Source organism: Mandrillus leucophaeus, unplaced genomic scaffold (genome assembly GCF_000951045.1).
Source record: "Mandrillus leucophaeus isolate KB7577 unplaced genomic scaffold, Mleu.le_1.0 Scaffold136, whole genome shotgun sequence".
In the NCBI taxonomy this organism is placed as follows: domain Eukaryota; kingdom Metazoa; phylum Chordata; class Mammalia; order Primates; family Cercopithecidae; genus Mandrillus; species Mandrillus leucophaeus.
In genome coordinates, this window is record NW_012101321.1 from 453,504 (window position 1) to 480,934 (window position 27,431).

Here is a 27,431-nt window from a genome sequence, read left to right on the forward strand (position 1 = left end):
GCGCCCGCCACCTCGCCCGGCTAGTTTTTTGTATTTTTTATTAGAGACAGGGTTTCACCGTGTCAGCCAGGATGGTCTCGATCTCCTGACCTCGTGATCCGCCCGTCTCGGCCTCCCAAAGTGCTGGGATTACAGGCTTGAGCCACCGCGGCCTACCACATTTTCTTTATCCATTCATCTGCTGATAGATACTTCGGTTGATTTCATATCTTGGCTATTGTGAATAGTGCTGCAATGAACATGCGAGTGCAATTATTCCTTTGATATATTAATTTATTTTCCTTTGGATAAATATCCCGTAGTGAGATTGCAGATTGTGTGGTAGTTCTATTGTTAGTTTTTTGAGAAATTGCCATACTGTTTTCCATAGTGGCTGTACTAATTTACATTCCCACCAACAGTGTGTAAGAGTTCCCTTATCTCTGCATTCTTGCCAGCATCTACTGCTTCTGCCTTTTCAACAATAACCTTTTATTTTCTTTTCTTTTGAGATGGAATCTTGCTCTGTCACCCAGGCTGGAGTGCAGTGGTGTGATCTCAGTTCACTGCAACCTCTAGCTCTTGGGTTGAAGTGATCCTCCTGCCTCAGCCTCCCAAGTAGCTGGAACTACAGACGTGTGCCGCCATGCCCAGCTAGTTTTTATATTTTTAGTAGAGCTAAAAATTTTGTATTTTTAGCTGTCCAGGCTGGTCTCAAACTCCTGACCTCAGGTGATCCTCCTGCCTTGACCTCCAAAAATGCTGAGATTATAGGTATAAGCCACTGTGCCCAAAAATAACCATTCAATGAGATAATAGCTCATCATAGTATTGTTTATTTTTTGTTTGTTTGTTTTTAGTCTATTTCATTTAGTTCTCTCTGATCTTTATTATTTCTTTCCTTCTACTAATTTTGGATTTGATTTGCTCTTGCTTTTCTAGTTCCTTGAGATGCATCACTAGATTGTCTACTTAAAATCTTTCTACTTCTTTGATGTAGGTAGTTACTATAAACTTACCTCTGAGCACTGCTTTTGCTATATACCATAGGTTTTAGTATGGTGTGTTTCCATTTTTATTTGTTTCAAGCCTTTTTTAAAAATTTCCTGTTTAATTTCCATGTACTTGTACAGTCTCTAAAGTTCTTCTTGTTATTGACTTGTAGTTTTATTCCATTGTGGTCTGAGAAGATATTTGATATGATATCAATTTTTAAAAATGTGTTGAGCTTGTTTTGTGTTCTAACATTGTTTATCCTGGAAAATGTTCCATGTGTTGATGAGAAGAATGTATATTCTGGCACTGTTTGATGAAATGTTCTGTAAATGTTCTTTTAGGTCCATTTGGTGTAAGGTGCCATTTAAATCCAATGTTCCTTTGTTACTGTTTTTTTTTATCTAGATGATCTGTTTAATGCTGAGAGTGGGTGTTCTATTTCTCAACTCTTGTATTAGACTCTACCTATCCCTTTAGATCTAATAATATTTGCTTTATATATCTGGGTGCTCCCAATGTTAGGTGCATATATGTTTAGAATTGCTATATTCTCTTGCTGAATGTATCACTTTATTATTATATAATGACCTTTTTGTCTATTTCTTCTGTTTTTGACTTGAAGTCTGTTTTATTTGACATAAGTATAGCTACTCATGCTTGCTTTTGACTTCTGTTTGTATGGAATATCTTTTCCCATCCCTTTACTTTCAGTCTATGTGTATCTTTATAGGCGAGATGAGTTTTTTGTAGGTAGCATGTAGTTGTGTTGTGTCTGTGTGTTTTTTAAATCCATTCAGCCAGCCTGTATCTTTCAAGTGAACAGTTTAATTCATTGACAGTTAAGATTATTATTTACATATCAGGGCTCCTTCCTCTCATTTTATTAATTGATTTATGATTGTTTTGTCTATCCACTGTTCCTTTCTTTCTCTCTTATTTGTCTTTATTATGGTTTGGTGGTTTTCTGTAGTGGTAACATTTTAGTCTTTTCCATGTGTGTGTGTTTGCTCTACCAGTGGGTTTTGTATTTTCACGTGTTTTCATGATGATAGATATTGTACTTTTGCTTCTCAGTGGACTCCCTTAAGCATTTCTTTTAGGGCCAGTCTAGTGGTAATGAATTCCCTCAGCTTTTGTATGTCTGGGAAAGACTTTGTTTTTCCTTTGTTTTTGAAGGATAACTTTGCTGGGTATAGAATCCTTGGATGACAACGTTTTTGTTGTTGTTTTGTTTTCTTTCAGTCCTTTGAATGTATCATCCCGTTCTCTCCTGGCCTATAAGATTTCTGTGGAGAAATTAACTGTTAGTCTGACAGGGGTTCCTTTATAGGTGACTACATGCTTTTCTCTTGCTAATTTTAGATTCTTTCTTTGTCTTTGATGTTTGACAATTTGACTGTAATGTGCTGTGGAGAAGTCCTTTGTTGAATTGTATCTATTTGGAGAACTCTGGGCTTCCTGTATCTGGATGTCTAAATCTCTTGCTAGACTTGGGGAGTTTCATTATTGTTTCATTAAATAGGTCTTCTTTTTCTTTTCTTTTTTTTTTAAGGCAGGATCTGGCTCTGTTGCTAAGGCTGAAGTACAGTGGCACAATTTCAGCTCACTGCAACCTCTGCCTCCAGGGCTCAGACGATCCTCCTGCCTTAGCCTCCTGAGTAGCTGGGATTACAGGAGCATGCCACGACACGCAGCTAATTTTTGTATTTTTAGTAGAGATGGGATTTTGCCATGTTGCCCAGGCTGGCCTTGAACTCATGAGCTCAAGCAGTCTTCCCTCCTCGGCCTCCCAAAGTGCTGTGATTAGAGGCATGAGCCACTGCATCTGGCCTTGTTTCATTTAATAGGCTTTCTAACACTCATTTTCTCTTTGCCTTCTTGCTTTATGGTATCCCATATGTCACATAGGCTTTTTGCATTCTTTTTTCTTTATTTTTATCTGACTAGGTTATTTCAAAAGACCTGTCTTCAAATTCTGAGATTCTTCCTTCTGCTTGATTTAGTCTATTGTTGAAGCTTTCAAGTGTATTTTATTTTATGAATTCTTCAGATCCAGAATCTGTTTGGTTCTTTTTTATTATCTCTATCTCTTTGGTGAACTTCTCTCATTCATACCCTGAATTGTTTTCTAATTTGGGTATTGTTTTTCTGTATCCTCTCATGGCTGGAGTGCAATGGCGTGATCTTGGTTCACTGCAACCTCCATCTCCCAGGTTCAAGCGATTCTCCTGCCTCCGCCTCCCAAGTAGCTGGGATTGCAGGCATGCACCACCACGCCTGGCTAATTTTGTATTTTTAGTTGGTCAGGTTGGTCTCGAACTCTTGACCTCAGGTGATCTGCTTGCCTCAGCCTTCCAAAGTGCTGAGATTACAGGCATGAGCCACTGCTCCCGGCCTCTGAATTTACTTTCATAGGGGAGGAAAAAGTTCTCCCCTATGAAAGTAAGGTGTTTCTATGATGTTCGTTAGGTAGAGTGCTTTGGCTTTGATTCTGGGTATGTACATTAGTGTAGTCTCCATATGATTTATTCTGCTGGAACCAGTGTCAGTAGTATCTGTGGCTTCCCCAGCAGCTTAGGATATGGTTGTTAGTGGAGGTTGTGGTGAAGTTTTGCTGGGGACTAGGATACCAGATGGACCAACCTTCGGGCCCCAGTGGTGACAGAGGTGGGTTGGACATATCTGTCCCTGGGTCCCAAGGCAGCATACACTGGCACTGGTGTTAGTGTGTCCAGGCAGGCTGGTTCTTTGGCCTCCAGGTGTCTTGCTTGGGTGCTAGAAATGGTAGCAGTTAACCAGGCAGGTAGGCAGATTGGTGTGGGTGTTGGCAGGACAACACTCTGGGTCCCAAATACCTGTGCTGGTGTTGGCAGTGGTTGCAATGGACTGGGCAGGCCAGTCCCCAGGCCTGTAGCTGGTACATGAGGGTGGATGCCAACTATGATGGTGGCAGCAGAATGGGTAGTCCCAACCTCAGGCCTCTGGGAGGAATGCTGTTGTGTCAGTGGTGATGGACTGAACTGGGCTGGGCAATCACCAGGCCCCAAGTGGCACGCTCAAGTACTGCACTGGTAGAGAGCAGACCTGTGCAGACGTGTTCTTTGACTCTGGTGGTGCATGCAGTATCTGGCTATAAAAGGCAGCAGTGAAGCAATCCCCAGGCTGCTGATGGAAGGCTCAGGTGAAGGCAGCAGTGACTACACTGCTGTCCACTACCGCGGAGGATGGGATTGCTTTCGGTGGGAGCAACCATAGGCAGCCAGCTGGGGCAGGGGCATGCTTTGCTCATGCTTTGGCCCCAGCAGCAGCAGTTTATAGCAGCAATTAGCTGCGAACAGTGGAGTTTGTCCTTGAGGCACATAAACATGTGTGAGTGCCCCTCTGCTGGCCGGGGATCGGGGGAGGGGTGCTGCCAGTGGCTCCTACCTTGACCCTGGCAGCAGCAGCAGCAGCAGTGGTGGCTGCAGGCAGGGGCTCCAGAGACATGGAGATGCAGGGGCTGTTGGGCCCTAGGGCAGGATACAGTCTGATGGGGGCTGGGCCCTCACTGTGGCACTGTGCTGCAGCCACTAGGGCTCAGGGGTGTGTGAGACTCTGCGTAAGATCCCTCTCTGGAGAAATGCCATTGCACAGTCTACAGGCAGCTCTCAATGTTAGTCTCAGGGCCTGTGATAGTTGAGGGGCTGTCCCATGGCTAGGCTGCAGGAGTCTGCAGTGGAAATATGGACCACTTATCCTTTCCCCACACTGGGGAGCTTCTCCAGGCTCCCAACCGTTGTCAGCCAAGAAGGATGTCTTATTTCCCTCTCCTTCCTTGCTTTAAATGTTTTCTGTCACTACTCTGTTGAATTCCAGTGTTCTCTCTTAAATGATCAATTCAAAATGTAGCTTGTCTACTCACTACTTTTGTTATTTTTTGTGAAGGAGATGAGTGCCAGATGCATCTAGTCGGCCATCTTGAAGCCCCTCCTCTCTTCAAAACTTGGTAGTTATTTTTTCAATCCTGCCTTTGGCATATACACGTGAGAAACGCCAGCGAGTTTACTCTGCAGTTTGTAATTGATTCTGATGGTTTGGGGTTGCATTTACTAAAGGGATTATCAAATGAATTCCCTGCTGTGGGAGACTGAAGTATTTATTCATACAATCAACACAATTAGATTCTTATTGTCTTAGCTCAGATGCCATAACAAAATACCACAAACTTAAACAACAGACATTTATTTCTCGCAGTTCTGGAGGCTGCGAAATTCAAGATCAAAGGTGCTAGAAGATTCAGTATTTGGTGAGAACTCTCTTCCTGGCCTGCAGTCGCCACCTTCTTTCCATATCCACACATGGCAAGGAGAGAGAACTCTGGTTTTCTTATTTTCTCGTAGGAGCAATAATCCCATCATGGGGGCCCCACTCTCATAACCTCACCTAAACCTAATGACCTCTCAAAGGCCTCACCTCTTAGCCCTAATCCATCACATTGCGGATTAGGGCTTCAATATATGAACTAGAGGGGAATACAAACATTCAATTCATAGCGTGACCAAACATTTTTGTTTCAACCAAAATCAGAGGACTCCATTGTTATGGGATTATGAAGATAGATGAACTGTTGAATTGGCTCTGCATTGTCCAGTTCGATCATTCTATGCAGTAATTGCCTAACCTATACCACAGAGTGTGGTTTAAAGCAGCTGACTTCTCTATTTGCATAGTTCCTTTCACCTTAGAAGAACTTTCTTATAAATTCTTATAATTTCTTATAAATTATCTCTTTTGATAACTTACAAGGTATCTTCTTCAGTTGGCCCCTTCTGAAAGGTAGGCAACATTACATGATATTAGGAAAAAGACCTTCAGCTTACCTTACCATGACTACTGCTTAGACAGGTAAGGAAAAGTTTTTCAGATAGTCATCAAGTCAGTAGTCCTTTCCCATCCTGATGGTTTTTATTTTCCTTTTCTTTTTCTTTTTTTTTGAGACGGAGTTTTACTCTTGTTGCCTAGGCTGAAGTGCAATGGCGCGATCTCGGCTGACTGCAACCTCTGCTTCCTGAGTTCAAGCGATTCTCTTGCCTCAGCCTCCCAAGTAGCTGGGATTACAGGCATGTGCCACCATGCCTGGCTAATTTTTGTATTTTTGGTAAAGACACACCTGCAATTCTAGCACTTTGGTAGACTGCGGCAGGTGGATCACTTGAGGCATGGAATTTGAGACCAGCCTGGCCAACATGGTGAAACCCTGTCTCTACTAAAAATACAAAAATTAGCTGGGTATGGTGGCACGTGCCTGTAATCCCAGCTACTCTGGAGGTTGAGACACGAGAATCGCTTGAACCCAAGAGGTGAAAGTTGCAGTGAGCTGAGATCATGCCACTGCACTCCAGCCGGGGCAATGGAGCAAGACTCTGCCTCAAAAAAAAAAAAAAATTAGGACACAGAGTGCATTTGTTTACATCTAAAAGTGCTGTATGGCATGTACTTAACTTTTAGTAAATGTGAACTTAAATTTATTCAGACATTTTATTAAAATATTATCATACCCTACAGGAGACGTCCTGTAATATCACATAACTTGGCTTGGAACATCACCCTTAACATGGGGCAGCTTCCTAATGCCCTTTGCTTAAGCACATCTGAAATGTCTGGTCAATGCAAAACTGCCTACCTTTGCGGAAGGTTTTTCTCTGAGCTCTGATTCCATGTTCAATACACTCCCAGCTTGAGCTTCATTTATGTTAAATCAATGCTCTGTGTCACACTTAGCTTGGAGCCCGGGTATAATGGGTCAAGTTTATCACAGAATGTATCTAGGAATAATTTTAAAATCATTGACTGTATAACATACTAACTTTGTCTCCATGGCAATCTCAATTTTGTATCTGTTCCCACAGGTAATTTTGAGGAATTAGAACACTCAGGAGATACAACTGAGGAATCTGAAAGACCAAATGAAGTGACTCCTCCAAGCATATTTGCTGCAGTGACCGCCACAGAAACATTAACTGCAAATATAAATTCTACCGACATTGCTCCGGATGAAAATCAGTTACAGTTTATACTGATGGTATTGATCCCTTTGATTTTATTGGTCCTCTTACTTTTATCTGTGGTATTCCTTGCAACATACTATAAAAGAAAAAGAACTAAACAAGGTAAATATTTGGTGTTTTCCCATTTCCAGAAAATTGCTTCATGTGTTAGTGAAAAATCAATAAAACAAAATATTCTTTGCTTTGATACAGAACCTTCTAGCCAAGGATCTCAGAGTGCTTTACAGACATGTGAGTATTATCCTAAAACCTGCCTGCAGCTGGGGGTGGGATTGGAGAAGGAGTAGAGACGTGTTAAAATTAAGCAACAAGGACTACTTACGATAGTAATAAATAATACGTTTCAATGAAATTTTCCAGAAGTGAATATATGCATATTCCTTTCTTTAAAAAAAGTTTAATGGAATTTTAAAATACAGGCATGCCTTGTTTAGTTGCACTTTGCTTTATTGCACTTTACAGGTATTGCTTTTTTTTTTTTTTAAACAAATTGAAGTGGCAACCATTGCATCGAACCAGTCTATTGGTATCATTTTTTCAACAGCACATGTTTACTTTGTGTCTCTGCATTACATTTTGATTATTCTCACAATATTTCAAATGTTCTCAATATTGCTGTGCCTGTTATGGTGATCCGTGATCAGTGATCTTTGATACTACTGTTGTGATTGTTTTGGGGTGCCTGAAACCATGCTCACGGAAGACAGTGAACTTAATGGATAAACATTGTGTGTATTCTGACTACTTCACGGACAGGCCATTCCCCATCTCTCTCCCTGTCTTCAGGCCTCTCTATTTCCTGATACAGAACAATATTGAAATTAGGCCAATTCATATCCCTACAATGGCATCTAAGTGTTCAAATGAAAGGAAGAGTCACATATCTCTCATTTAAAGTGAAAAGCTAGAAATGATTACGCCTTGTGAGGAAGGCAGGTTGAAAGCTGAGATAGGCTGAAAACCAGGCCTCTTGTGCCAAGCATTTAGCCAAGTTGTAAATGCAAAGAACAAGTTCTTGAAGGAAATTAAAAGCGCTACTCAGTGAACATACAATGATAGAAAAGCAAAGCAGTATTATTGTTGATACAGAGAAAGTTTCAGTGGTCTGAGTAGATCAAACCAGTCACTGCATTCTCTTAAGCCTAAGCCTAATTCAGAGCAAGGCCTTAATTCTCTTTAATTCTACAAAGGCTGAGAGAGGTGAGGAAGCTGCAGAAGAAGAATTGGAAGCTGGCAGAGGGTGGTTCATGAGGTTTAAGGGAAAAAGCCATTTCTATAACATAACAGTGCAAGATGAAGCAGCAAGGACTGATGTAGGAGCTGCAGCAAGTTATCCAGAAGACCTAGTTCAAATCATTGATGAAGGTGGCTACGCTCAACCATAGATTTTCAATGTAGATGAAACAGTCCTCTATTGGAAGAAGATACCATCTGACTGGGCATGGTGGCTCATGCCTGTAATCTCAGCACTGTGGGAGGCTGAGGCAGATCATTTGAGGTCAGGAGTTTGAGACCCGCCTGGCCAACATGGTGAAACCCTGTCTCTACTTAAAAAAAAAATGCCATCTAAGACTTTAATAGCTAGAGAGGAGAAGTCACTGCCTGACTTCAAAGCTTCAAAAGATATGCTGGTTCCCTTGTTAGAAGCTACTGTAGTTGGTGACTTTAAGTTAAATCCGATTCTTATTTACCATTCTGAAAATATGACAGCTCTTAAGAATTATGCTAAATCTGCTCTGCCTGTGCTCTGCAAGTGGAACAACCAAGCCTGGATGTTAGCACATTTGTTTATTGCATGGTTTACTGAATATTTTAAGCCCACCATTAAGATCTATTGCTCAAAATACAAGATTCCACTAAAACTATTACTGCTCATTGACAATGCACCTGGTCACCCAAGAGCCCTGATGGAGATGTACAAGGAGACTAATGTTTTCATGCCTGCTGATACAACATCCATTCTGCAGCCCATGGATTAAGGAGTCATTTTGAATTTCAAGTCTTATTGTTTAAGACATACATTTTGTAAGGCCATAGCTGCCATAGGTGGTGAGTCCTCTGATAAATTTGGGAAGGAATCTTCTGGGAAGAATTCACCATTCTAGATGCCATTAAGAACATTTCCGATTCATAGGAGGAGGTCAAAATATCAGCATCAATAGGATTTTGGAAGAAGTTGATTCCAAGACCCATGGATGACTTTGAAGGGTTCAAGACTTGAGTGGAGGGGTCACTGCAGATGTGGTAGAAATGACAAGAAAACTAGGATAAGAAGTGAAGCCTGAAGATGCCATGGAATTACTGCCATCTCATGATAAAACATTAAGTGGCTGAGAAATTGCTTCTTCTGAATTAACAAATAAAATGGGTTTTTTTTGTTGTTGTTGTTTTTGAGATGGAATCTACTCCTGGTGAAGATGCCATGAACATTGTTGAAATGACAACAGAGGATTTAGAATATTACATAAACATAGTTGGTAGAGCAGCAGCAGGTTTTGTGAGAATCGTCTCCAATCGTTTTACTGCATTTACCGCAATTCTATTGCAGGTAAAATGCTATCAAACATCATCATATGCTACAGAGAAATCTTTGTGGAAGAGAGTCAATCAATGTGACACATTTCACTGTGATCTTACTTTAAGGCATTGCCACAGCCTTTCCAACCATCAGCAGCTGCCACCCTGAGCAGTCAGTAGCCATCAACATCAAGGCAGGACCATCCACCAGAAAAATCATTATAACTCGCGGAAGGCTCAGACCATCATTAGCATTTTTTAGCAATAAAGTATTTTAAATTAAGGTATATACATTCTCTCTGTAGATACAATGTTGTTGCACACTTAGTAGACTACACTGTAGGAAAAACATAACTTTTTATGCATTTGGAAACTAAAAAATTAATGTGACTTGCTTTATTGCAATACTCACTTTATCGCAGTGGTGTGGACCTGAACATGCATATTTCTTGGGGATGCTTTTCTGCTGCTGCCATCTCCAGATGAAGATCCCATATAATTTTGGCCAATAAGCCAGTATAACATTTCCCATCACTGGGGAAAGAGAAAGGCTGATCAAGGAGTGGGTCAGATTAGGGTTAGGGATGGGAAGGTTAGAGGCCCTGGGGTCATCACCACAAGAAGAGCATTCTTTCATCTATATTTCTGTCACAGATTTTATTTTCTCCGCCACCCCACATCCCAATTTGATCCTGAAAAGTCCTGGAGGAAGCATTGTTCTTGTTCCCATTGAAGCTATGCTAACTTTTATAACCAAATTCTTCAACTGTCTAAAGATTAGTAACATCAATCTGAAAACCAATTAGATAGAAATTCCCTCAGTCAGAGACCCACTTTGAGAGTATTCAGTTCTGATTTAAGAAGCATCACGTGCTAGGGGTCAGGGTAGTTCTAGGTCCAAAGCAGACTTGGGTACTTTTGGCTTGTGGTAGTAAAAATTACTCGATTCTATTTTTTTTTTTTTTTTTTTTTGAGATGGAGTCTTGCTCTGTCGCCCAGGCTGGAGTGCAGTGGCGCCATCTCAGCTTACTGCAAGCTCCGCCTCCCAGGTTCACGCCATTCTCCTGCCTCAGCCTCCTGAGTAGCTGGGAGTACAGGCGCTCGCCACCTCGCCTGGCTAATTTTTTTGCATTTTTAGTAGAGACGGGGTTTCACCGTGTTAGCCAGGATGGTCTCGATCTCCTGACCTCATGATCCGCCCACCTCGGCCTCCCAGAGTGCTGGGATTACAGGTGTGAGCCACCGTGCTTGGCTCAGATTTGATTTTTAAGTTGAAGCCTTTATAGTCTTTCCAAAAAGTTACTCAAAGGATAGGAACATCTCTAATACAATACATAGTCATACATGTATACAAAACTCACTTTATGTCCCTCACTCACACTACAGGGCACCTCTGGCTTTGGGGCTATGCCCTCACTGTCCCTGTGCCACAGGAACCTTTCATTGCCAGTAGCTGAGGCAAATGTGAGCTGGGAAAGAAGCCCCAACGAGTATTTCCTTTCATGGCAGAGGCTGACATAATAGATTCCAAGGAAGTAGGAAATACACATGTTTCTCCACTGCTTGAAATTTCAGGACTTCCTAATAACATAGTCATATGGAGGCTTCTTTCTAAGCTTAAGAAAAAAAAAAAAAAAAACAGAGCTTTTTAAATTTTTTAGAATTTAGGGAAAGTCATGATTTCCTTCCACAAACCATGGCTGCTTTTACCTAATGGAGTCAAGGGTTGGGGGGATGTCAGAGGTATCCACTCACATGGTGGGACTCTTAGGCTCCAAATCCAGGAAATGATTTTTCATTGAATTTCATTCGGAAAGTCCCATGGTTCAAAAGCCATTTACAAGTGAGAGCCAGCCTCAACCTCAGACATGGCCCATGTATCCTCCACTGTAACTTGAAGTATTTGCTGTTCCCAGAACATGACTTGACTTTCAGGGTGCCTCCATGCCTGGTTGATACCATTTCTTCCATCTGGAACTTTCTTCTTGTCTGCTTGGCAAACTGCCATCCCATTTTTTAGGGCCCAGGTCTGTTTTTGTTTTGCTTAAGAGACAGGGCCTTGCTCTGTCGCCCAGGCTGGAATGCAGTAGCATGATCCTAGCTCACTGCAGCCTCAAACTCTTGGGCTCAAGCGATCCTCCCACCTCAGCCTACAGAGTAGCTGGTACTACAGGCCTGTACAACCATGCCTGGGTAGTTTTTTATATTTTAAAAAAATGTTTTGTAGAGACAGCATCTTGCAATGTTGCTCGGGCAAGCCTCAAACTCCTAGGCTCAAGTGATCCTCCCACCTCAGCCTCCCAAAGCACTGGGATTACAGGTGTGAGCCACCACACCCCATTACTAGGGTCCAGTTTTTAGGAAGCCTTGAATAATCCTCCCTAGGCAAAATTAATTACCACCTCTTCTGTGCTCTCAGAATACTTTGTTCACACTCTTTGTTCACAGTATTCACATTGTCATAAGTTGGTGACTAGCTTCCCTCTTTCCTTGCTTGCTTCCTTCCTTCCTTCCTTCCTTCCTTCCTTCCTTCCTACCTTCCTTCCTTCCTTCCTTCTTTCCTTTTTTCTTTTCTTATCTTTCTTCTTTTCTTTCTGGGTTATGTTGTCGTTAAGGCCCAAGAGAACCAAGAACTGGTCTTATTTGTGTTGTGTGACAGTGTGGCATTGAGGTTGACAGTCCAGACTCAAACCACATACACTGCTTGGTTGGCTTGCACTTCCTGGCACTGTGACTCTCTGATTAAGTTTCTTCATCTGTAAAATGCACAAATTCAATACCTACCTCATAGAGTTGTGAGAATTAAATGGTTTATATAGGCAAATCACTTAGAAAAAGTCAGAACCTGGCATAAGTGCTAAGTGCTAGCTTATTATCATCCCTTTACCTAACTCAATGCCTAGCCCAACACACACTAGCTGTTTGTTTGTTTGTTGAATAAGTGACTTAATTAAAGACTGTTAGAATGTTTTTTAAAGAACATCTACTCTCAGAGGGAAAGCCAAATTTGTACATTATCCTTACTATGAATTGGTACATTGTTTTTACCTTAAATATGCCTAACTTTAAAAAATACAACAGAGAAAACTTAGAATTTCAAAACAATTGGCTTATCACGAAAGTTTTTGATAGTTTTATTTGAATTTTTTTCTCTTATCAGCCAATGCTTTAATACAGACATGATCACTAGCTGCTTAACAGAGGGATATCATTTCAGAAAAACTGAATGCTCAAAGTTCATAAAAGCAGAATGTTTACTTTAGCAAAATGTGATTTTTTTCAGGTAAAATACAATTATCATGGAAGGTCAGAGCAGCATGTTGCTTGGAAAGCTCCCACAGAAATGCTTTACAGGAGGGCATGGATACCTGCACACTACGTCCCCTGGGAAAGTCAGAAGCAGACATACTGTTTCTTACCCCACATGGATAGAGCCTGGTCTGTTATACTATACCAGGAAATAAGTCTTTATTATCGACACTGGGAGAGGACTTGGCCAAAACTTTTAGAACACTTCATCTGATTGGAAATTACTTTTTCCTTTGGGCTTGTCCATTTCATGTCCAGGGAAAGGGAAACATGGTGTAGTAATGTGATGTTCTGCTATCATTCTTCCTAGACCTCCCGGCATTAAATCTGCAGTGTCTTGATGTGCGAGGTCTCTCTGAAAGAGCTGCAGGGGAAACAGCTGGCAATAAACTACCACTTTAAACAGGCTGTGGCTACATGATGCCTGGCTTGCTCAGTAAATCTTCTGGAAAGAGACTCTTTCTCTTGCTCACTGCTCAGCATGGAAACAAGATAAGGAAGACAGAGGCTCCTGTAGCTCCTGCCCTCCCCTAGCCTCCACCAGACAACCCCACTATCAAATGCACAAAGGAGAGGATCTGAGAGGAGGGTACTGTCAGGCTAAGTGGGGGTCACGTAGGAACTGAAGGAGGAGGACAAAGTGGGTCGGAGGAGATGAAATGGCAGGGTTGTTGGAGGGAAAATGGAAAGGGGGGTTGAGATGGAGCTTTGTAAGAGCTGCATTTGCCTCCTGGTTGCAAAGGGAATAGGTGGCTATTCGCAAATAGATGCAGGCCGGTGGAGTGGAGCGGGCAGAGCCTGATTGCTGAGGACAAGTAATTGGTCTCCCTCCTGGTTTAATGCTCTGCTCTTTGTGTGCCCTCCCAGATGTTTTTCTGTTGCCATGGTGGCTGGAACAGAGGTAATAGCCATGGAGCAGGGAAGATGAGGCCACAGAAAGCTTTTTGCTCTGTTTTAATACTGATTACAGGAGCTTCACATTTGGTGCATCTGGAGCACTTTTGTAATGGCTTTTAAAAGTTTTCCTTCATCTGCATGCAGGCTAGCTTTTGCTCACCCTGAAGCCTGTGGGGAACCCAGATAATAAAGATAAATCCATGCCCACAGCGGTGGGGCCATGCAGCCACTTGCTCTCTGGGAAATTACTCAGGGGTTATTCAGCAGGAAAAAAGGGAGAGGGAGGAGGAGGGGGTGACAAAACAGGAGGATCTTTATGGGTCACCTGTAGGGATGTTCAATTGTGTAGGAGCTTTATTTATAGTAAAATTCCTTAAGGAAATGGCCTGTATATTTTAGATAGAAAATGTGTGTTTATGATGTGTGTGTGTGTGTGTATTCTCCTTTTCCCATCTAAGTTTCTGAGGAGTCAGGCATCTGCAGGAAGCTTTAGATTCCTACCAGAGGGCAAGAGGACGTAGCCTGCAGCTCTTGGAAGGCAAGCAGTGATGGCATGAAACTTACATCTGTGCCCAGCTTTCCTGGATTAGCAATGCCATTCAAGCTTGCCAACGCACAGGAAATTACAGCAGCTCACTGCCGCCAGGAACTCAGTTCCAGGTGTCTGCTGGTTGTGTTCCTTCACTGGGGACCTCCATTTCTCCAGGACAGACAATAGGAGGCCTCTGATTGCCAAGGATCAGAAACCTCTGACTATTGGGTGGACCCTACAAAATAATTTGCTTTTCAATCATTTCCACATCATAAATCGTGCAGCAGGCCTATGTTATCCACTCAACATCATTGCCTCATTTCTCTGGATGTGTTGGTTCTCCTGCCAAATGAAACAGGGCTTCAGCTGGGACATCAGGCTCCAATTCTCACCACTTGTTCATTTGGAGTCTGATGTGCGTTAGAGGCATTTTGTAAACAGTTACCTGACTCTCACCTCAACCAACGGGAACTAAAAACAGGCTTCTTGGAAGTTTCACTATGCTAAGTCCAAAATATTGGACATGAGTTGAACCCCAGTGCTGGACAATTGAGGTTAACACCTAATCATTTATTCCACTGATATTGACTAGGCATTTACCAGGTACTGTGCTAGCTGGCTCAGAACTGAGGGAATACCACAATGTGTAAGACAGACACGATCACTGCCCCTTTGTACTTATGGTCCAGTGAGAGAGACAGACAGAAAAAAAAAAAAACAAAAAAAACAAGTGAACAAAGAAAAAATGGGGCCAAAAATAAGAAAGAAGCAAACAAGGTGCTGAGCTGGGGAGCAACAGGAAAGACGGGCCCTGCTTTATATAGAGGAGGTGGGAAAGGCCTCCCTGAGGAAAGAGTATTTAAGCTGGAACCCTGAGGATGTGAGGGATCCGGCCATGCAAAGAGCAGGGGTAAAAGGAAAATTCCAAGGGGAGCCCTTGATGGAAGAGTCCACATCCTCTGCCAGGAGTGAGGCACAGTGCCACAGTGCTCAGCATGGTGTATCACAGGAAATGAAGCAGCAACCTTTAGATCTGGGACATTTTACTGAAGGAGGCCAAGGAGCAAGCCCTCTTGTTTCACCCTCCCTTGCCTTTCCTTACCACTGTTTTCCTCTTCTTGTGGATGTCAAACATAAAAACAGATGAACATCTGATCTGAAGTGAGTGTTCTCAGCTGACCATCCACATCTAAAAGAAAGCAGATTTCACAGGGATTAGGACCTCGTTTCAATATGGCAATCCACACTTGTTTAACTCTAAGTTAAGGATCGCTCTTTTAAAAACATTATTTAATGTCATTTTGCTCTCTTTGTAAAGCAGACTTCAGCTGTTGTTGAGATTAAAAGTTGTTACGGAAGAACAAAGCTAACATGACCTTTATGTTCATTTCCTTTTAGATGAACTGGGAAATGAAAACGTGAAAGTGTAAGTTTTCCCTGCTGCTTCTGATCCACCTGGGGTGTGAACAGCAACAGTTAGGGCAGACAGCTGCCTTTTCAGGTGTTTTTGTTCTGACACCTTGCGGAGCTCTCCTGCTTCCCAGGCTGGGCTGGAGATCCCTGGTAGCCTAAGGGAGGATGTGCTGGCATCCCCAAACCCTGTCCAGCGTGTGAATGTGATCTGGGCAAGGACAGTGTGTCATCTGCTTTATTTCGTTGTCCTACGTTCAGGAAAAAATTCTGACTGCTGCCAATTTCAAGTGCATAGCAGTTAAATATTCCATCCCTAGTTGTATTTCAAGGATGTCGTTTCATTTACTCTGATTAGAAATTTTATCACCTGCAAAGATACTTGAGCTGGTATTTAGCAGGGGAGCCCTGGTCGAAGCAGAAGTTTGCACAGCAAGAACCCCCCGGGATGGGAGAGAGAGAGGAGGAAGAAGGGAAGAGTGGGAGGAGCAGGAGGAAGGGAGAGGAGGGAGGGAAGGAGGGGTGGGAGAGAGAAAAACAAGCCTCCACTCAGAAGCCTGTTCTGGGGTGATGCCATCCCCTCCCCACCTTCCAAGCAGCCTCCTGGTTTAGAAACTGTGGCTTCCTCTACACAGTGTACTGCCTACGCTGCTTTCAGAGCTGGTGGTCCCTCCTTCCCCAGCCCCATCTCCACTAACCATGGGCTCTGTCCCTTGACTGTGCACTTTGAGCTTCTGCAAGTGAGAGCGGGGAATTTCTGAAAGCAACTGCTCCATTTCTCCAGGAGAGAAAGGCCTGGGAATTGAAGGGACAGGTGATAACTATAGCCTGTTGACAGTGGCCTCTTGACCTGGGGCACTGATCAAAAAACCCCAAGGAAGAGGAAGTGAAATTAAGCAAGGCTAAAATACTTAATGTGGCAACTCCCCGGAAGGGCCTCACCCTGGGAGCCTTGCAGACTTGACTTTGTACCTTCAGGGGAGCAGTCAGTCTCCTGGGTTCCCTTTTTAGTCCACTTGCTGGGCCTGTGGGCACCCCACTTTTGGACCTGTGATAAATGTATGTTTGTATGGTAGCCTTTCTTCCTATTAAAGTTTGATAGTTTGGACAAGGGCAAGCCCTCAGGCTTCCCCAGAGCATAAGGCACTGAATCAAGTTCATCTTCCTCAGGATCAGCACTCTAGTCTCTTTCCAAATGAAATCAGACACATTTCACATTTCTTTCCAACAAGCCTTTTGCTCTCTATTTCTAGCCCTATTTTTGAGGAAGATACACCCTCTGTTATGGAAATTGAAATGGAAGAGCTTGATAAATGGATGAACAGCATGAATAGAAATGGTATGTGGTAACCTAAAGTTTTTTTTTTTTTTTTCTTTCCTCTTTAGTAACAGAAGGCTGCAACAGCTTTATAAATATCTCAATAAATCCTGGAGTGAGACAGAGCCCAAACCCACATTAGATCTGGTACATGCAGATAATAAACTTGGTCTGACAATATTTAAATATTCAGCTTAATTGTTGCCACTTGTTTTTATTTCTGTACAAGTTGTTGAAATGGTCTTTTTGAAGCAGAAAATGGTATTTTACTCAAGAAAGGAAATCTCTGAGGCCAAATGATCTGGAAAAAGTTAGCATCTGGCATTAACTTATACATTACAGAATTTAGAGATCTATAAGTATAAACTGACTATGGATATAAAACTTTATCAAATGTAGTAGCCATAGATCTGTGCTGTTCAACGTAATAGACAATCACCAAATGTGGCTATTTAAATTTAAATTAATTAAGACTAAAGTTAAAAATATTGAGTGTTTAGTAGCCAATGGCTACTTAAGTGGACAGTGTAATGTAGAATATTTCTATCACTTTAGAATGCTCTATTGGACATTGCTCATGTAGATGGTGATACACATAACCCATATAACAATTTACAATTGATATCTGGCAGTAATGGAAGTATATGTTCCTTACTTTTTAGTAAATCAATAATGGGACTTTAAAATGATGACAGCTGCTTTTTCTTTTTTAAATTCCCTTTAAAAATTAATTATTTTTACTACTTAGATTAAATTAATAAAAACGCAGCATTATCATATCATTTGTATTTTTTACCATTTATCTTAAAAAAAATACCCTAGAGTCTGTCAAATTCAACACTCTATAGTAGAGTTGGAAAATTCAGAGACTGGTTATGAGAATTATTACTACCAGGCCAGGCACGGTGGCTCACGTCTATAACCCCAGCACTTTTGAAGGCCAAGGCAGGTGGATCACCTGAGATCAGGAGTTCGAAACCAGCCTGGCAAACATGATGAAACTCCATCTCTACTGAAAATACAAAATTAGTTGGGTGTGGTGGCACATGTCTGTACTCCCAGCTACTAGGGAGGCTGAGGCAGGAGAATAGCTTGAACCCAGGAGGCAGAGTTTGCAGTGAGCTGAGATCGCACCACTGCACTCCAGCCTGGGCGACAGACCAAGACTCCATCTCAAACAAACAAACAAAGAATTATTACTACCAGAGGCTTATCAAGATGTGATTTCAAAAAAGAGCCACTCAGCTAACCTGTACAGTTTCTAACAGGAAAGAAGGACTCTGTAAAGCCATTCTATTTGAGGATGGGGCAGGTCATTGAGATAGTACTTCGGGAATCTCATTTTGTTGTTTTCAGTTGCTAAAAGTAATATGCATACATAGTAGAATTTTTAAAATGCAGAAAAAAAAGTAGAAGAAAAAAATTCACTACAGAAAGGCAATCTCTTCTTATTATGTTGCTGTATTACGTTTTGTGCCAGAGATTTTGTGAAATATAAAATCATGATTCTGTCATACTCACTAAAACCAGAAAACTGGAAAAGGCATTTCTATTCGACAACTAAAGCTGAGTTATTTTGACATATAGGTGACAGAATCAAAGAATTTTTTTGCCCTTAAAAATAACGAGTGGTGTATAGAAAGGAACTCATGACCATAGGAAGATTGGCTGTTTTCCCACTTTACCCAATTCTTGTCTACCATGCAATCTGATGGAAATCATTCTGCAGACACATTGGAACCTCAGGCGAAGCCATCTTATGCCAGTGTCTATCCTGAGACGTGCAGATTCTAGCTTTTGGAGCACTGGGGTGCTACAGGGACAGAATAACCAAGCAGTGATGAATTGTGTCCTTTCCAGGGTCAGAGGCATGTTGAAGTTTTGTATCTGTGTTATTAGCGCTTTTTCCATTTCAAGAACCTTGACATCATTAATCTTTTCACCACTGTCACTCCTTGGTGAGGCCATTTTTGCGCAAGTAACCACAGAGATCAGAGAACTATGGTATTCAACTGTATCAGGATTGTGGATAGAAGATACAATTTCAGTAACTAACAATGAGTTTGCTTTTATTCTGTCCTAGCCGACTATGAATGTTTACCTACCTTGAAGGAAGAGAAGGAATCAAATCACAACCCAAGGTACTTCTCATTTCTGCCACAGATTATATGTATATAGCAGGGAGGGGATTGGCAACCAGGCTTCTCCGTGCCTATAAATTGTATGAGACCATTTACATGGGTGGATATGTGCATAGTGTGGAGAAGAGGAAGTATGTTACAGAAAATAGAAGGCTATAAAGTAAATATCCTGGGGCTCTTTATCTTTAGAAATAAATTAGTATTGACATTTTCTTGCCCTTCTAAGGAGACACTGTTGCCTCAGCTTCTGTTTTAGTCATAAAACTTTCCAATTATGACAAACTGTAGGTTTGTTTACCTTGGATAAATAGATGTTTGGTAAGGAAAACAGATGGAGGCGACAGTCTTAAAGTGGGTAACTGTAAACTAGAGTGAGAAAATAAATGGGAATTTAAAAAAAATGTTCCATTATACCACTAGGTGGCTCTGCTTGATAGAAAATTTTAGTGCTTTGGGGTTTGGGTCTAGTTTAGCATTCCACAATTTCATTTAAATTATATTATCTTTTGTGAGGATAGAAATGACCACATTGTGGGTGTTTTGATTAGAGAATTGTTTTGTCAGGACATGGGAAGTGTTCTAAGGAAAAAGGACTGATGGTTCAGCAGGTTGGGGACTTGCTCTGCAGAGCTCTGCTGTGACCTTGGAGGTACTGAGTGGTTGGCAGCAATCACTCATGGATACCCAGAGAGGAGAGGACTTGAGCCTATGCCTGAGATATCACACTTCTGTTGGAATAAATGGAATAAACCTTCAGGCAGGATAAATGCTCTCCCTCTGTGTTCGCCAGAAGTCTGGTGCCAGTCATCTTAAATGCTTCCAGACTGCAGTCACTTGTCACTGGGCAATCCCTGAAGCCTGAGCATCACAAGGGAATACTGATTATTAGGCAGTGGTTGGGGCAGTCAGATGTTTATCTTTGGACCCTTTTTCTTCATCTCCCCCTAAACCTTACTTAAGAATTCACCATCCCAAATCTCTCCTCACATCACACCACACAGTCTTACTCAGACAAACCTCAGCTCTGATGCCAAAGTCTATACCTATTGTAGATTTAGGTCAATATCACCCCCCTAGGCATTTTCATGTTAAGATTCTTTGCCAGTTCAGAAAGGATTCTATCCTATTTAAAAGAGATTCCAGGTCACGCTTGGTGATGCTTGCCTGTAGTCCTAGTTACTTGAGAGGCTGAGGTGAGAGGATTGCTTGAGCCCAGGATTTCAGGATTGCAGTGAGCTATGATTGTACCACTGCATTCCAGCCTGGGCAACAAGCGAGAGCAAGACCCTGTCTCTGAGAGAGAAAGAGAGAGAGAGAGAGAGAGAGAGAGAGAAACAAGCAGGTGGAGAAAACAAATGCCAGGGGGAATATTACAAAGGGATATTTTCCCCATGTTTTGACATTACCTGGAAATCTGTAACTATATATGTCTGGTATAGGGCTCAGATCACTACTAAACCTCCATAAATATCTTAAATATCTTATTACTCTATCCCTAATGAGCACCTTCAATGATGCTACAAACCACCCTCAGTGATTTTTACATACCTGCCTTTTGCTCTTTGAAATTGTTGGCAATATGGAAGAAGCTTAACATTACAGAATTGTATGGCAGTGAAAGCTCCTTAAAAATCAGATTTTTGGCCGGGCATGGTGGCTTATGCCTGTAATTCCAGCACTTTGGGAGGCTGAGGCAGGCAGATCACCTGAGGTCAGGAGTTTGAGATCAGCCTGGCCAACATGGTGAAACTCTGTCTCTACTGAAAATACAAAAATTAGCCAGGCAAAGTGGCGGGTGCCTGTAATCCCAGCTACTTGGGAGGCCGAGGCAGGAGAATCTCTTCAACCCAGGAGGCGGAGGTTGCGGTGAGCGCTGATCACACCATTGCACTACAGCCTGGGCAACAAGAGCGAAATTCTGTTTCAAAAAAAAAATCAGATTTTTGAAATAATGAGAAAATGAGCTAGAGCCTTAACATAGTTAAATTATTGTTTTAAAAGGGAATGTCTACATTTCTCTGTGGGTCCAGAGCTGTCTGACATTCACAGGATGGCTGTCAGGCCTTCACTTTATGCCCTCTCAGTGATGCCAGCACTAGCATTTGAGAACCAAGAATGGCAAGTCCCAGATCTTTGTAAAGCCAGGCACTTTCTGATTACTTCAAAGGTTATTATGATATTGCAAAGTCAATTTTTTATTCACTAAAAAGTCTAAGAAAAGTACATTGGATTTAGAACAAAATCCAGCACAAAGTAAGTTCTCAATAAGCACTGGTTATTGCTACTATAATTATTAGGAAATTAAAACTGATGTACAGAAACTCACTGCCTTTATACTAAGACCCAGCTCACTAGATTAAAAAACAAACAAACAAACAAAATACCTCACTTCCTTTATCCTAAGCCTGTATCCTAAGACCCAGACACATCAATACTGGTGGGCAAAGCATTATTTTTGTCCCTGTGTTCCCTGTGGTTTCTTTCTGGACCTCCCAATCCTGGGAAATCAGGAATTTGTTTGATCTACTATGAGATTTTCTGTTCTCCTTCATTACTGGCATAGGCCCATTAATGTTGGTGATTTAGGAATAGTCCACTTATCACTCTGGAGTTTTTTGGTGTTTTGTTGTTTTGTGTTGAGACAGAGTCTCGTTCTGTTGTCTAGGCTGGAGTGCAGTGGTGTGATCATGGCTCACTGCAGCCTCAACCACCTGGGCCTAAGTGATTCTTCCAACTTAGCCTCCCGAGTAGTTGGGACCACAGGTTTGTCCACCATGCCTGGCTAATTTTATTTTACTTTATTGTGGTGACAGGGTCTCCCTATGTTGCCCAGGCTGGTTTCACACTTTGGGGCTCAAGGAATCCTTCTGCTGCCTTGGCCTCCCAAAGTGTTGGGCTGACAGGAGTAAGCCACCATGCCTGGCCCATTCTGAAGTTTTTAAAAGGGTATTAGCACCTTATAATTTGGATAATCTTTCTTTTCTGTCATAATTTTAGTTACATTTCTTTTTCTTATGCTAATGTTTTAACTACATTGATAATCCATAAAATGTTTACCTTGAGTATCTACCCTGGGACAAAAATAAGATTTCTTTTGTCTCTAAAAGCTTGTGAATTGTTATAGATACAGGTGGAAAGTGCATTAGTGGGTCATAAGACTTAGAACCAGAAGACTCATTTTCAGACCTAATTTGAATGCTTGTTTGTTCTTTAGACGAAAACAAGTCACTTTAGCTCTCTGAGTTTTAATTTCTTCATCTTGAAAAATGGAAATAAGAACATCTGTCCTTCTAGTTTCACAGGATGATATAAGAGAATGAAACCACCTAACTAGGTTTTATTTTTATTTTATTTATTTATTTATTTATTTATTTTTTTGAGATGGAGTTTTGCTCTTGTTGCCCATGCTAGAGTGCAATGGTGCAATCTTGGCTTACTGTCAGCCTCCGCCTCCCGGGTTCAAGCAATTCTGCTGCCTCAGCCTCCCAAGTAGCTGGGATTACAGGTGCCCACCACCGCGCCCGGCTAATTTTGTATTTTTAATAGAGACGGGGTTTTACCACATTGGTCAGGCTGACCTCAAACTTCTGACCTCAGGTGATCCATCCACCTCGGCCTCCCAAAGTGCTGGGATTACAGGCATGAGACACTGTGCCCAGCAGTATCTAAGTTTTAAAGCACTATGCAAGTGAAACTAATTATTTTTATGCAGTGGCAATAGTTCTTCCCCTCCCACATTGGTATTTTAAAAGATTATTTCTAGGGCAGTTTTAGGTTCACAGCAAAACTGAGCAGAAAGTACAGAGTTCCCATGTACCCTCTGCCCTCACACATGCACAGCCTCTCCCATTATCAATGTCCCCCATCAGAGTGCTACATTTGTTGCAATCAATCAACCTCCATTGACACACCATTATCACCCAAAGTTTTCCACTGGCTTTTACCTTGTGCATGATTCTTCCTCTGTCATCGAAGTAGTATACAGGTGAATTTAATGCTTCAGAAAGTATGCAACAGTCATTAAAAATTGAATTTAGTGGAAAACACACTTCTTTCTCCTGATAAACAAAGACTTCTGGAATTCATTTACAGGGTTCCATTTTCCTTGATGCTAGAAAGACATCCCTGACAAAGAACCTCTGTTATCTATTAAGTCCATAGAACCTAAATCCGCCATGCTTCTGGGAAAAGGGAGTTAATCTGATAACCACCCTACACTGAATATACCACATTGTGTGCAAAGACTTCAACCTTGTCTTGTTAGGGTCCATAGTCTCAGGGCTTTCAGAATTTTATCCACGTCTGATTGGCCACTCCTTGTTCATTACTTTCCTCCGTCCTCATTGAATGGATATTCTTCCTGAGCTGTGGAATCCAAAAGACAGCACAGGATTTTAATAAGGACCAGAGATGTACAAAATACTATGGGAAGTTGACACTATGGTTTTCATGTTTTAAAAAAATCAATAGGAAAAGCAACAAAGGAATCATGGGGGAGGGGAGTGTTTCATATTCTTATTTTCCATCTTAGCGTCTTTTCCGTGATTTATACCTGCTATGTGCCTGGCGCTGCACGGGGGCATAGTGTCAGTGGGAGGAGGGCGCTAGGAGGGGTCTGCCCTCAAGTTGAAGAGAATTTCATCCCTGATCTCGTTAAGCATTGCCAACACATGGTAATGACAGAAAACAGATCCTCTTGGTTGGTTTTATTATTGTTTTAACTTCCGTGTAGAAAACACACTCCCTTATTGCCTAACCCCACCCTCACAACACCCTCCCAAATGCTACTAGATAGTGGTGCAAACAAGAAAAAGTCCCTTTTATCATGACTCTTCCAATCTAGCCAGCCTCTTCCTTCTTCTGGAGGCATTTGTAGTTAGACGGTTTCCTGAAAGCTTGCTGTTTCTGTCTCTACAACCTCAGATGAATAACCACAGACAAGGAATCGCAAGTATCAGCCAAATGCCTGTCTTCTTTCCTCTTATATCTCTTGACCACAGGGATGATTTTACATTGAGCAACAACATAGGGAAAGATTAGGGAAAGAATTAGATTTGATTCTGCTCAAGTGGATTTATAATTTTGAAAATTCAGTAATAATTACAACAATAGTAAGACATTTACCTCACATTTTCTATATGCTAGATGCCCAAGAAATTAACTAAGAGAGAGTGACAGTATATCTGTTCTTGTAATAATTCTGCTGTTTATTCTATAGTTTATGTTTCTGAGCTCAATGTCGTTATAAAAATGGGTCGCTTCACTATTTTTCAGGAAAAGTTTAGGTTAGTTTAATAGAGAATTTTGTGGATTTTTTCCTGTTTCATCCCTTCTCCTTGTCATTTTTTGAGAAAGTACAATTTTTGATGTAGTTTTTCAAAAGACATTTATTGAACACTTAATATGTGCCTGACACTGTTGACATCATGTCAAAACAACCAGTTAAAAATAATATAATTTGAGTAAACTTAGAACTCAGAGAGGTTAAGTGGCTTGTTCAAGTTCACATGGCAGGTTAGTATCTGATAAAGCTCAATCTAGAGAAAAGTTTCTTTTAAAAGTGGGTTTTCATTCTCTTTTACTATTTTGTTAAAATAAGAGATATTTCATAAATTAAAAGACAAATTATAGATTAGAAAAAGAAGAACACTCAGCAGCAAGAAAGCCAACCACCATGAGGCTAATATAGGAAAGTATTTGGTGAATGATGTGTCTATCACCCAGCACAGTCATTGACAACACTTAACCATTAATTGCAAGAAAACAGCAGTTTTGTGTGAGCTTTTTTTGGCCTGTCTGCTCAAGTCAATCTTTGTGACCACTTCTATTTTTTTTTTCTTTGTGTAGAGGCTTCTTTCCTCTTTTCTTCTTTAGTCCCTCAAAGTCTTTTAAAAGTGTATAAATCCTTCTTGACTTACAGTGGGGTTAGGTCTTGAGAGACACACTGTAAGTAAAAAAGTCCTAAGTCAAAAATGCACGATATTTTCAAATTATAATGAGTGTATCTAGAGATAGCCCCATCGTAAGTCAAGGCATGTAGTGAATACATATCACTTTTGCTCCATTGTAGAGTCAAAAAAATTGTAAGTTAAACATTGTAAGTCGGGGATCATCTGTAATTCAAGTATTAAGTGTCGGTTTCTCTCAGATCTGAGCTTGATATTATGAGGGATACAAAGTAACAGTTTATAATCCTGCAGGATGATAACCTCAAATAGTATTATTAAAACACAGATGCACACGTGCACGTGTGTGTGTGCATGTATGTGTTGGATGAGGGAAGATGTACTTACTTTTAAAAACCACAGCATTGCTTGAATAGTGGCCCAGATTATATCTACAACATGGGCATGATCTATGTGCATGACTAGGCTTGCCTCTGATGCTAGCCAGATGCATTACCTCAATCATTCCACCTGAGACCAGGCCTCTTGCAGGAAGGAGAAAGGACATTCTATTGAAGAGAAAGGGAGCCTGATCTAATTGTTATGTGATTTTGTGCTAACCTGAACTCTGCACTCCCCCTAAAAATGAGTTAGAGAGCATCATAACACAAGAAAGGTTGAACATAGGTTTATTGCCATCTTTGGAGACAGAGTACACAAGCTGTGGTCATAAAGAGGGATTGTTACAAGATAGACTGGTCAGGAGAACAAAGATGACTTATCTAATCCTGACTGCAACAAAGGGGCAATTATGAAACAAGGTATTACAGTTGCATCAGTCCTTATTCAACTGGTAGCATGCCCATTACATGCCTTCTTAAAGAAAACAATACAATGATGCTTTTTAGTCAATTAAATTTGGTTTTATTTGTCAGCCTGTTACTATGCAGACTTTTGGGAAAGGTGTTCCACATTCTTTTTTTTTTTTTTTTGAGATAGGGTCTCACTGTGTTGCCCAGACTGGAGTGCAGTGGTGTGATCTCAGCTCACTACATCTCAACCTTCCCAATCGCAGGCAATCCTCCCACCTCAGCCACCCAAACATAAGGTATAAGGTTGGTGCAAAAGTAATTGCAGTTTTTGCCATTACTTTTAATAGCTGGGACTACTGACACGAGCCACCATGCCCAGCTAATTTTTGAAATTTGTAGAGACAATGTCTCACTATGTTCCCCAGGCTGGTCTCGAACTCATGGGCTCAAGTGGTCCTTGAGGCTTAAATGCCCCGGCCTCCCAAGTTGCTAGGATTACAGACATGAGCCACCACACTTGGCCCACATTCTTAAAATATCTGTCTAACATTCCTAGAAAAATTGCTCACTAATGTTACCATTGTAGATAAGTTACTAAAACTGCTTTCAAACTAAAGGTTTGAAAAGGGATCACTTATTTGATCTGTTGCAATTCTGTGACCGTTTGCTAAGATTTTTTTAACAGAGAACTCTAAGAATTTTCAGAATTAAAAATGTCTAGGTTTATTTGATGATTTCACAGAGAGAATAAATAGCCAAAAAGAGAGCAGGAAACATGCCTAACTAAATAAAGGAATGAGCATTTGGGAGAGAATGCCTCCAGGCTCAAGTGGTGGGCCAGGTCCCAGCTTGCTGATTTACCAACATGCCTGATGTCCATCCCAGCACCAGTAAGAGTTGCTACACCTAGGAGTGGCCTGATGTCCCACAGGTGAGGCAACTATTACCCTATGTGGCAGTGCTTGTCAATTGCTCATGGTCCACGGAGCTGTGGCTGTGGGCACCATAGCTTGAGCTTCTTTTCCTCTTTGGTGCTTTAAGTTAAACAAGTCCTTGTTGATGGACAGTGTCCCACACTGAGCCTTCAAAATGCTTCCCCTTAGAAATTTAGTTTGTTTTGGAAGATGGTTGCTGAAAGCCTTTGGATACTTGAAACAATATTCATGCTAGTGTTTTACCAACAAGCACTGGCTACTGTAAAACCTGCAAAATAAGGATTACTAACATTCATTCATGTGTCTGTGTGTCAGGCCTGGAGTATGGTATTTCACCTGCATTTTCTCATTTATTATTTACAAAACAATAAAGCTCGTGGTATAGGTATGTATGTTTTGCAGATGAGATGAGATAAGAACACTCCAGCTAAGAAAGGTTAATTTGCCCAATGTCACATGGCAAGAAAGTGAACCATGATTCAGATTCAGGCCAACTGACCCAGGGCTCTTATCTACTATGCTAAAAAAGCCACTCAGCACACACCAACATTGGTAATATCATAAAAACAGCACAAACGTAAACTACCCAGAGATCAACTTAACTGAAAAAATGCAGGTGATAATATAAAATGTTCAGATTTTTATTGTGGCAC

At 41.4% G+C, this 27,431-nt stretch overlaps 1 protein-coding gene across 2 annotated transcripts in view; it reads left to right on the forward strand.

Annotated features, from left to right (window-relative positions):
- TMEM154 (transmembrane protein 154) overlaps positions 1–27,431 on the forward strand; it is a 54,523-nt gene that overhangs the window by 20,656 nt on the left and 6,436 nt on the right. The window contains exons 2-6 of one of the 2 annotated variants that reach the window (XM_011973225.1): positions 6,864–7,124; positions 7,215–7,253; positions 15,676–15,703; positions 16,941–17,026; positions 19,089–19,146. In XM_011973225.1, coding sequence (XP_011828615.1) covers positions 6,864–7,124; positions 7,215–7,253; positions 15,676–15,703; positions 16,941–17,026; positions 19,089–19,146 — 472 coding nt within the window. Of the gene's footprint in view, positions 1–6,863; positions 7,125–7,214; positions 7,254–13,158; positions 13,594–15,675; positions 15,704–16,940; positions 17,027–19,088; positions 19,147–27,431 lie in introns of those variants that run through there. The other variant, XM_011973226.1, reaches the window with a different exon arrangement.